At 40.3% G+C, this 12,336-nt stretch overlaps 1 protein-coding gene across 2 annotated transcripts in view; it reads right to left on the reverse strand.

Moving 5' to 3' along the window:
• Positions 1-1,372: 1,372 nt before the first annotated feature.
• Positions 1,373-12,336, reverse strand: part of LOC111974094 (leucine zipper protein 2-like) — a 185,317-nt gene continuing 174,353 nt past the window's right edge. The window contains exons 11-12 of one of the 2 annotated variants that reach the window (XM_024001658.3): positions 7,196-7,270; positions 1,373-1,896 (exon numbers count right to left, since the gene is read on the reverse strand). In XM_024001658.3, the coding sequence (XP_023857426.1) occupies positions 1,792-1,896; positions 7,196-7,270 (180 nt within the window). In that variant the 3' untranslated portion in view covers positions 1,373-1,791. The remainder of the gene's footprint in view (positions 1,897-7,195; positions 7,271-12,336) is intronic. The other variant, XM_024001659.3, reaches the window with a different exon arrangement.

The raw sequence follows: 12,336 nt of genomic DNA on the forward strand, positions 1-12,336 counted from the left end.
TTACACAATGGTTCATGACACCGCTATTGAAATATATAGGTTGCTTTATAAAGGTGTGTAATACAAAAAAAGCAAAGCTTTGCTATCATGTAAAGTTACACACCTTTTGACATTTGTAACACATCTGTTGTGCATCATTCTACTTCCTTTAAAGTGGCACATACATTCATAACAGATCCATGACTGCTGTTGTATCACGTCAACAAGAGACTCCCCACAATCTGTTCACTTTGTTTTTAAATTAGCCCCCCAAAAGTATATTTAAATGGATTCCTAACGATTAATAGCTCTAGATTCCTTGCTGTCTTGTTTTTATTAATTTGAGAAGGTAAAATAGGGTATCTGGCGCATGTTGTCGCTAATGTCATTGGTCATGGATATGCTAAAAAAMGCGATGATGGTAGCCCTATAATGGTAGAGGTATTAGCATATTATAAGCATATAATGAATCATTACGTTCCGGTTATATTAACCAGCCAAACATAGCCTTGCTAAAAAAAAAATCACCCCAAGACTGATTAAATACTTGTCTGCTTTACTTTTCTTTTTAACTCTGCTCCTTTATAAAGTCTGGAAGAATTATTTTCTGTCCTCCTTTGAGATTTCTTCCATACTGAATTAGTATGCAACTGTCAATGTRGGAGTGAACAAAACTTGAATACATGGCGTTTAAAAACAAATGTTATTTTGGTGTTCAGCGACAAAAGAGTAAGTATTTGCTTTTTGTTGTTGTTTGAACCTCACACAAAAAATATCAGTTGCAGTATTTTCTTCAGGTCCTATTTTACATTTCATTGACCTTATGCCATAACATTATAAATARCCTTGGCCTAAAAAACATGATATAGTAGCTACTGTGATGGCTAGTTGAATTTTCTGTAATTAACACATGTAATTTGTACACATAATAGATTGGCTAGCGAACTGAAATATATTGTTTGATTCTCCCCTTTACACTTCAGGCTGGCTACCTGCGCTGCAATTACATTGTACTTACAAGGGTGTGATACATTTTTACTAATGTGGCTTAAGGTCTACATTTTCTAAATAGTTCTTCCTTCTATAGGTTAAAAATAGACCAGTCGATTCATTTTCTCCACAAATATCCATTTAWTCGTCACARATTTACTGAAAATCACAGTTTATTGAAAGAACACAGAAAGGTCAAATAACACAGATAAATGTAGCTAGGAGTAACTACTCAGTGCATGGCACATTCTCAGGGAGACGACTCATTGTGAGTCTTTGGCTCTTCACCTCTAGCATGTTAAAGGCAGAAAGAGCTCTGAAATATTAAATGTTGAAAGAAGTTGGCCAGCCAACTTGAGAGCCTATATAGTTCAAAATATGGAGGAGAGAGTAAATTAACCTTGCTACAATGACTGACAAACCATATTTGTAAGTTTGGTGTTACAGCAGTTTTTGATAATGGGAGTACTTATATTACAGAATATCATGACCTTACCAGTGCAAAGGGATTTATTTAGAAATAACACACATTTACTGTAGAAAGRAGTGTCCTCGCGCTGAAAAAAAAWAACTATGAACAATCATAAAACAAGTTACCAGTGCCATTGCTACCTTTAAAATAAGTCTAGAATGCATGCCAATTATTTATGCAGGTTTTCAATCGAGAAAGTTAAAAATTTCACGGTTGAGAAGTTTGTTTTCATCCAACAATTCCTGTGTCTCGTCTGCAAACTGTGTGTGTGTGTGTGTGTGTGTGTGCACAAGTATGTGCTCTGAAAAAGATCTCCAGATTTTCTGCATCTCCATTGATATCCCATCCATTCAGTTGTTTTTGTGTAGTTTTGTGTTTTTGCTGSCTCCCTCTACATCCTCCCTATCGTCTGAAGGCTTTGCATTAGATGTTCCAATCTGCGCTGCGGTCCTTTGCTGTTGACAATACAAAASACAAGAATGTATAGCTCATTAACAACAGTGGCAGAGTAACAGTGAAACAATGGGCTACTGTGCAGAAACAATACTGGATTGATGACAGCAGTACTAACAATACAGCAGTATTACTTTAACAATACAGCAATATTACTTAAAAAAATACTGCAATCTTACTTCACACTCATGTTGATTAGCCTATCCCTCCTACTGTACACTCCACACCCACTTACGGCTGGGACGATACCAGTATCACAATATTTTTTTAAGAAAACTTGAAMATGACCATACACTTGTCCCTTAAAAAGCTGCTGTAAGTAAATTATTGTGCGATTTATAACTACATTTCCGTCCACAGTTTTTATGCACGTAAAGTCATACCGTATAAAAAAAATCATSACAGCTGTGACAGAAACAGGTAGTTTCGGGATACAATTTTATAAATGCCGACCAATAATTTGTTKGTTTGACATGGTGGGATCTTTTTGCGTCGGTTCAATTAATTATGTGAGAAACGGTGGTGGAAACTCTTTAATTKGCAAATATTGATATAATGACTAGAGCTGAGCATTAACCAAAATGTATTTTTTTAAATACCTAATTGACCATCATCAGTTCAATTATTTGAATTTCATTTCATTATGMTTTTTTTCCTGAGCTGAATGCACCGTTTCTCTAGAGATGAATTAGATCAAGCCCGAACTGTGCAATGTAGTAGGGGGTTGTAGTTTCCAACTGGCCAATATTCAACATAGTTTTAGCGTAGAAAACGTGGTAATTAACTACAAATGACCATAATCTATTGCGCTCCTKCTTGCCCGGTCTGTGTGGGCACGGAGACAGAGAGAAGAATGCATGATCGAGAGGGATAGAGAGCAGTTGCTTTGCGAGGTATGTCTACCTGAAAATACATGATCTAAGTATTCCGGATTTACTAATAACATTTTGATTTTGTCAGACCGCATAGGCAGCAGCTCTATAAAGATGAGATGATGACTTGGGATGAAGTAAAGTCAGCTAGCATCTGTTTAGTGTTAACCAATGTCACATTGCTGGATGCCTTGAGGCTTGACGACTTCTGCATGGCGTTGGGCCAGTAAACGAAAGGTTGCTAGATCAAATCCCCGAGCTGACAAGGTAAAAATCTGTCGTTCTGCCCCTGAACAAGGCAGTTAACCAACTGTTCCTAGGCCGTCATTGTAAAAAAAAAATGTATTCTTAACTGACTTGCCTAGTTAAATAAAGGTTAAATAAAAAAATCACACTCTCTGTCAGTGGCCAAGCCTTTCATTGCCTGAAGTAAAGCTGATACAAACAATCAACAGATACCTGTACAGATGTAGGATCTRAATTTGATCACCCTGTTGCAGTGTATTTGAGGTTTAAAAAGAGTTCTGAAGTTTGTAATTTACCATTTGAAATTTCASGCTTGATTTTCCCTTATGAAACATGCATCAACCACTACAAAAATGTCCATTCCTTTTAATCCACACAATTATTCACATTTCCTGTTGCTGCAGGATTATTTTCCTGCTGTAGCAAACTGGCTAACATTAAATCAAATAAAATGGTATTTGTCACATGCTTTGTAAACAACAGGTGTAGACTAACAGTGAAATGTTTACTTAAGGGCCCTTCCCAACAATGCGAGAAAAAAATCTATAAAAAGAATAACACAAAGAATAAATAAATAAGGAGTAATGATAACTTCGCTATATACACAGGGTACCAGAACCGAGTCGAAGTACAGGGGTACAAAGTAATTGAGGTAGATAGGTCCATATACAGTAGGTAGGGGTAAAGTGACTAGGCACCAGGATAGATAATAAKCAGTAGCAGCAGCGTACTGTATGTGATGAGTCGAAAGAGTTAGTGCAAAGAGGGTCAATGTAGATCTGGGTAGTCTGGGTAGCTATTTGGTTAACTATTTAGTAGTCTCATGGCTTGGGGGTAGAAACTGTTCAGGGTCCTGTTGGTTCCAGACTTGGTGCATCGGTACCGCTTGCTGTGCGGTAGCAGAGAGAACAGTCTGACTTGGGTGGCTGGAGTCTTTGACAATTTTTAGGGTTTTCCTCTGACACTGCCTGGTATAGAGGTCRTGGATGGCAGGAAGCTRGGCCCCAGTGATGTACTGTGCCGTACGCATTACCTTCTATAACACCTTGCGGTCGGATGCCAAGCAGCTGCCATACCAATACGTGATACAGCCAGTCAAGATTATCTTAATGATGCAGCTGTAGAACCTTTTGAGGATCTGAGGYCCGATGACAAATCTTTTCAGRCTCCTGTGGGGGAAGAGGCGTTTACATGCCTTCTTTACAACTGTGTTGGTGTGTGTYGACCATGTTAATTCCTTAGTGATGTGGACACCGAGGAACTTGAAGCTCTAAACCCGCTCCACTACAGCCTCGTCGATGTAGATGGGGGGTGTGCTCGGACCTCCGTTTCCTGTAGTCCACGATCAGTTCCTTTGTCTTGCTGACCACACTGCCAGGTCTCTGACCTCCTCTCTATAGGCGGTCTCATCGTTGTTGATGATCAGGCCTACCAARGTCATGTCATCAGCACCCGACGGGCCCCCGTGTTAAGGATCAGAATGGCGGATGTGTTGTTGCCTACACTACACCTGAGGTGCGGCCCGTCAGTATTCAGTCCCAGGGTCCTGAGCTTAGTGATGAGCTTATAGGGCACTATGGTGTTGAACGCTGAGCTGTAGTCAATGAACAGCATTCTCACATAGATGTTCCTCTTGTTAAGGTTGGAGAGGGCAGTGTGGAGTGCAATAAAGATTGCGTCATCTGTGGATCTGTTGGGGCYGTATGCGAATTGGAGTGGGATGATGGTGTTGATGTGAGCCATGACCAGCCTTTCAAAGCATTTCATGACTACAGATGTGAGTGCTACGGGTTACCTTGGCATTCTTGGGCACAGGGACTATGGTGTTCTACTTGAAACATGTACTGTAGGTATTACAGAACCGGTCAGGGAGATGTTGAAAATGTCAGTGAAGACACCTGCCAGCTGGTCAGCGTATGCTCTGAGTASGTGTCCTGGTAATCTGTCTGGTCKCGCAGCCTTGMGAATGTTAACCTGTTTAACACACATTGGCTACGGTGAGCGAGATCAGAGAGTCAACTGGAACTGCTGTTGRTCTCATGCATGGTTCAGTGTTGCTTACCTCGAAGTGAGCATAGAAGGCATTTTGCTCATCTGGTAGGCTCAAGTCACTGGGCAGCTCATMGCTGGGTTTCTTTTTGTAATCTGTGGTAGTTTGCAAGCCCTGCCACATCCGACGAGCATCAGATCCGGCYTAGTATAATTAGATCTTAGTCCTTTACTGACAATTTGCCTGTTTGATGGCTCGTCTGAGATTGTAGCAGGATTTCTTATAAGCGTCCTGATTAGTGTCCCGCTCCTTGAAAGTGGCAGCTCTAGCATTTAGCTCAGTGCGGATGTTACCTGTAATCCATGGCTTTTGGTTGGGATATGTACGTACGGTCACTGTGGGGACGACTTCGTCYATGCACTTATTAATGAAGCSGGTGACTGATGTGGTAAACTCCTCAATGTTATCGGATGAATCCCGGAACATATTCAAGTCTGTGCGTGCGAAACAGTCCTGTAGCTTAGCATCCTCTTCATCGMACCACTTCCYTATTGAGCGTGCCACTGGTACTTCCTGTTACAGTTTTTGCTGGTAAGCAGGAATCAGGAGTATAGCTTTATCGTCAGATTTGCCAAYGGGAGGGCCTTTAGTGCGTTTCTGTGTGTGTAGTAAAGGTGATTTCGAGTTTTGTTGCCTCTAGTTGCARAGGTGACARGCTGGTAAAAATGAGYTAAGACGGATTTCAGTTTCCCTGCATTAAAATCACCGGCCACGAGAAGCACCGCCTCTGGATGTGTCCTTGTTCAGACACGACTCTGAGAAACATAGGATAGGATAGTCTTGAATGGAGCTCTTCCAGTTTGTTCTCTAGTGATTGTACATTGGCCAACAAAACAGAGGGCATGGCAGTCTAGATGCTCGCCGAGGTAGTTTAATTATGACGCCACCTCGCTTACCTCTCTTTCGCCGCCGCTTCCTCTTTTCAAGACCTGGATGATCAGMGCCTGGTCCGGGGTAAACATAACGTCCAGAGCTGCTGACTTATTGAAATCGAAATCTTCCTTCAAATTGAGGTTAGTGATTGCTGTTCTGTTTCCAGAAGCTGTTTTCAGTCATAGGAAATTATGGCAAAGAAATTTAAGATCAGCATTAAAAAACACATAAAATAGCAGAATTAGTCAGGAGCTCATAAGACGGCAGCTATCCACTGCAGCGCCATCTCAGCCATCACAGAGCCATCTCAGCCAAATTAAGATCCTACATCTTTAGGCTACAGTTATCCTGTCAGCTTTAGTGACGAACAAACTAAAATCAGTCTATCAAGCAAAACACACCCTGAAAGAAATATACATTTAAGAAAAAAATATACAAAATCGTGTTATTCTCAGTSTTTTTGAATGGTGACTACCCAACATGGCAGTGGAATTTAGGGTGACTTAAGGTCTCTTTCGCTCCCTCAGTCAGGCTGTTTATGTTTAGTAWCACATGCTCTGGGTGGCTGGCTACCACATGGTCCTATCAGTGAGGGATCAGCCCCTTTGTGAGCACCTCTCCATTTTTATTAGTCAATCTGACAATGACCACAGGAGGGAGAAAGCACTGGGCCTTCGCTTTTCCAAAGCTTGKCTGTGACCTAATAATATTGTCACGTTCATTCTATTTAACCTTTTCTCGTCCTAGGTTAGTCTCTATTGTAATATAATCTCTTTTACCAGGGACCCTGGTAACAGAGATCATACTGTAGGTAAGGTATAGGTATAGCCATTTCCCCTGAAAACGGTTACAGAATCGATGGTAGCTGAACATATTTAAGCATGACAGAGATGGAGAAATCCCACTTAAAATGCATGGCAGCGGCTCAGTTACACAGTGTTACACTACATTGCAATGGGATCTGTAGTCGCTATACCATCTGCCACATCCAAACAGGCGTGACACTGTTTCCTTATGATTGAGCGAGCCAGGCTTGGATTAGTTTGGCAGAGTGCGATACAATCAATATCATAGTTCAGTAGATTGTGGTGGCATTTGCTGTAACAATATGTATGTYCATGCAATGTATTCATTTCACCATAATATCCCACACAGTCATATGTGGTTTAAGAGAAATTAGAAAATTCACWTGGGGAGAAATGCAAGAGSCACCTTGTAGAATGGGTATTATGTTATGTACATAAACATTTAAATGCTAACCTGCTGTTCAAGCAGCTTTTTACTGTCGGGAGAGGATTCTGTCTCCGTCTGGTTTTGGAAGCAATCCCRGCCAATCTGTTGTGAGACAAAGAAACACAAACTTCAATGTATTTATTTATGTGACTGGGACAGTGCACATTAATCAAAATGTCAGTGTAAATCTATGTAAATGTACCAGAGTTAGCTAAACAGATCATTTTCATCCTAACTTCATAAGGCCTGAACAAACAAGCTGGTCTAATGAAAATGCATGAGATGAAAACAACTATTTTACTATAGATTAAAACAATTTTCACTGTGTGTGTCCATGCATTCATGCGTAAAAGTCATACAAGGACATCATTAGCGCCAGCGTGATCATTTCAAAAGACGAAACTTGAATATACAGAGGTGGGATCCAGYTCTCTCACAACTTGTATCCTTTCATTGTTGGATGAAAGTAGAATCTAACATTTCCCTTTGAACAGATCTAGTTTACTTGTTACACCTACAGTGCTGTACTTTGGCTAAACTACCACAGATAATATAAAGACATACACCTCAATCTCTGTTTCTACCCTCCAGTGTGGGTCCTGGCAAATAGTATTTAATTATGTTGTGACTGCCCCATCGTCTTTGCTTTCGTGMACAGTTACCACAGAATTCATWWAGCTCAGTGGCAGTTAGTCGGAAGTTTACATACACCTAGGTTGGAGTCATTAAAACTCGTTTTTCAACCACTCCACAAATTTCTTGTTAACAAACTATAGTTTTGGCAAGTCTTTTAGGACATCTAATTTGTGCATGACACAAGAAAATGTTCCAATAATTGGTTACAGACAGATTANCTGGAGGAAAGAGGTACAAAAGTATCTGTATCCACAGTAAAACGAGTCCTATATCAACATAACCTGAAAGGCCGCTCAACAAGGAAGAAGCCACTGCTCCAAAACCYCCATAAAATAGCCAGACTACGGTTTGCAACTGCACATGGGGACAAATATCATACTTTTTGGAGAAAAGCTGCTCCTGCTTTGCTGCAGGAGGTACTGGTGCACTTCACAAAGTAGATGGCATCACGAGGGAGGAAAATTATGTGGCTATATTGAAGCAACATCTCAAGACATCAGTCAGGAAGTTAAAGCTTGGTCGCAAATGGTCTTCCAAATGGACAATGACCCCAAGCATACTTCCAAAGTTGTGGCAAAATGGCTTAAGGACAACAAAGTCAAGGTATTGGAGTGGCCATCACAAAGCCCTGACCTCAATCCTATAGAACATTTGTGGAACTGAAAAAGCGTATGCGACCAAGGAGGCCTACAAAACTGACTCAGTTACGCCAGCTCTGTCAGGAGGAATGGGCCAAAATTCACCCAACTTATTGTGGGAAGCTTGTGGAAGGCTACCTGAAACATTTGACCCAAGTTAAACAATTTAAACATTCTTCAAATAAAGTGGTGATCCTAACTGACCTAAGACAGGGAATTCTTACAAGGATTAAATGTCAGGAAATGTAAAAAACTGTGTTTAAATGTATTTGGGCAAGGTGTATGTAAACTTCCAACTTCAACTGTACATTTCCTAAAAGTCACTCCTCAGTTTACAAACACAAATGTTTCAGCAACATTTAGCCAGGGCTCTATCATTTTGGGGGCCATAAGCGAGATTTGGTTGGGGGCCTCCTGACCTTGCAGGAGAAACATGTTAATGTCCTACCTCTTGGTGGCGGAGAGAAAAAAATGCAGCTTTAATGTTAATGTCCTGCAATTCTACACATTTTACCATGGGGCGTAGAGATAATGTTGCAGTTTTAGAGCACATTTTCTGCAATTCTACACATTGTTACATGGGCCAGAGAGAATATTTAGTAGTTTTAAAATACATTTAATGCAATTTTACTTATTTTTGCCATGGGCGGAGAGAAAACGGAGAGAAATTCTACACATTTTGCAAAGGGGTGGAGAGAAAACATTGCAGTTTTAAGCAAATTGAATGAAGTTTTACAAATTTGCCATGGGATGAAGTTAGAATGTTACAGTTTTATAGCAAATTTCCTGCAATTCTACACATTTTGCAATGACTTACGCCATGTTAATATGCTACACATATCTGAGTATGCATGCCTTGCATGCCCAGTCAGTAATTTGGCCATGATTACTACAAGGTTTAGATACCTGGCTAGATTAATTTACCTAGCAATCTATAAAATGTTAGTTGACATGGGCTAATTGTTATGTCAGTCACTGTCAGTGATTGACATAAGGAAAACTGTTGATGCACTACCAAATTTCAAAATTTTACCTTCTAGAACTTGGGACCAATGTTCCCTCAAATGTTTTCTGCCACTGAGCAAATTTCAGGTCTGCAGAGTGCAAAGTTGAAAGTTGTGTGCAACTTCCGGCGCGACTTTACTGTGAACGTTGAAGCTGTACCTGCTTTAATTTACTGTTTTAACAGCGGCCAAGTAGGCTACTCTGGCTATTTGATCATAATGTAGGTCCTACTAGAGTGGCCTACCATAAAAAACTATGGAGAAAATGCATCACATAACATTTTAACATGGAAATAGCGGTACTATCTTTCAGCCTACAGCCAATGTGTGTTGTTCCATGAGACTTTTGAAACAAACATGCAGGGCTTGACATTAACCTGTTTATCCACAAGGAGGTGACTGAACATTTTGTTGTGTTGATAGATGCACTTTACAAAATAAAATTAATTATTATTCTCATATCATTATTAGAGAGAATCAGACACATTATGCTACCCTCTGCCTATTGGCTACTTAGCTTATTCAAGCCTGTCTCAAAATACAACACTGCCCCCTTTATTTTTGTATATTTTTTTACTCTTCCCAATTTCGATCTTGACTCATCGCTGCAACACCCCAACGGGCTCAGGAGAGGCAAAGGTCGAGTCATGCATCCTCCGAAACATGACCCACCAAACCGCGCTTCTTAACACCCGCCTGCAATACCCAGAAGCCAGCTGCACCAATGTGTCGGAGGAAACGCCGTTCAATTGATGACCGTGGTCAGCCTGCAAGCGCCCGGCCTGCCACAAGGTGTCACTAGAGCGTGATGAGACAAGTAAAGCCCGCCATGGCCAAACCCTCCCCTAACCCAGACGACGCTGAGTCAATTGTGCGCCGCCCTATGTGACTCCTGGTCACATCCGGTTGTGACACAAATGTATATAGTATGTATAAGATGGAAGTAGAAGCCTAAGTGTTGTTGTTAATTTGTTTACTCCAATTAGGGGAGGGGTGGTAAGGTTAAGATAAAATAATAAAGGAAAACATAAATATATTTTTTTAAATATACAGTACCAGCCAAAAGTTAGGACAGACCTACTCATTCCAGGGTTTTTCTTTATTTTAGCTATTTTCTACATTGTAGAATAATAGTGAAGACATCAAAACTATGAAATAACACATATGGAATCATGTAGTAACCAAAAAACTATTAAACAAATCAAAATATATTTTAGATTTTAGATTCTTCAAAGTAGCCACCCTTTGCCTTGATGACAGCTTTGCACACTCTTGGCATTCTCTCAACCAGTTTCATGAGGTTTCACTGGAATAAATTAAAATTTCTTAGGTGTGCCTTGTTAAAAGTTCATTTGTGGAATTTCTTTCTTAATGCGTTTGAGCCAATCATTTGTGCTGTGACAAGGATGGGGTAGTATACCGAAGATGGCCCTATTTTGTAAAAGACCAGTCCATATTATGGCAAGAACAGCTCAAATAAGCAAAGAGAAACGACAGTCAATTTAAGACATGAAGGTCAGTCAATCCGGATAATTTCAACAACTTTAAACGAAAGAAAGTACAGAGAGATCCTTGATGAGAGCGCTCAGGACCTCAGACTGGGGCGAAGGTTCACATTCCAACAGGACAACGACCCTTAGCACACAGCCAAGACAACGCAGGAGTGGCTCCGGGACAAGTCTCTGAATGTCCTTGACTTGAATGCCCAGACTTAAACCCGATCTAACATCTCTGGAGAGACCTGAAAAGACCTGAAGAGACCTGAAAATAGCTGTGCAGCGTTGCTCCCCATCCAACCTGACAGAGCATGAGAGGATCTGCAGAGAAGAATGGCAGAAACTCCCCAAATCCCCAAGTTGTGCCAAGCTTGTAGCATCCTACCCAAGAAGACTGTAATCACTGCCAAAGGTTCTTCAACAAAGTACTGAGTAAATGGTCTGAATACTTATGTAAATGTAATATTTCAGATTTTTACTTTTAATAACATGTTTTTGTTTTGTCATGATGGGGTATTGTGTGCAGATTGATTAGGGATTTGATTTTAATCCATTTTAGAATAAGGCTGTCATATAACAAAATGTGGAAGAAGTCAAGGGGACTGAATACTTTCCGAATGCACTGTAGGACCGAATTCAGGTGGTCGGTCACAAATGAGATCCCCAGAAAAGACACAAGGGGATAGAAGGTTATGTGACATTGAATTACACCTATATATATATATATATATATATATATATACACACCTCTAGGAACTATACTGCATATGCCTATTTATTCACAGTAAATAACCTTAAATAAGACCTAATAACATAAAACCTACAGAACATGTTTTGGCTGAAGCCGGTCAGTAAAACCAATTATTCTAGTCGTCTGGTCTTTTTTTCGATTCTCAAACAGCTGATATGTCTCTAACACTAGCCTGACCGACTATACCAGCCAACACAACTGTCCACTGAAGCTGATTAGGTTAGTACAAATACATCTTACGACATTACCTGTGTGCAGAGCTTTGAGCACTCTGGAAAACACTCATCGCTTCACTGAAAACATCACAGAATTTGGTGAATGAATTGTCTGTTTGGATAAACYTGATGTGCAAAWRWTTTTTATTGCTCTAGGCATCGTTTGCTGTTAAACTATATCGGAATGCATGTTCTTAAACTCAAACTTTGACTGGCTAGCAGGATCCTAAAAAGAGATCGTAGTTGCTTCATAACACCATTTTGCAATCCCCAAGCTCATTAATTGTGTATGATACAGGACTATTAAAAGTGGTACGGGTGGTTGGTGAAGCTGCCTATAAAGAGGAGATTTAAGGATTGCAGTAAAACAATTTCTAAATGTGCACATTGTAAGAGAACACATGGTAACACTCGCGCGCTCCCACACA

The sequence above is a fragment of the Salvelinus sp. IW2-2015 genome, linkage group LG15 (genome assembly GCF_002910315.2).
Source record: "Salvelinus sp. IW2-2015 linkage group LG15, ASM291031v2, whole genome shotgun sequence".
NCBI lineage: Eukaryota > Metazoa > Chordata > Actinopteri > Salmoniformes > Salmonidae > Salvelinus > Salvelinus sp. IW2-2015.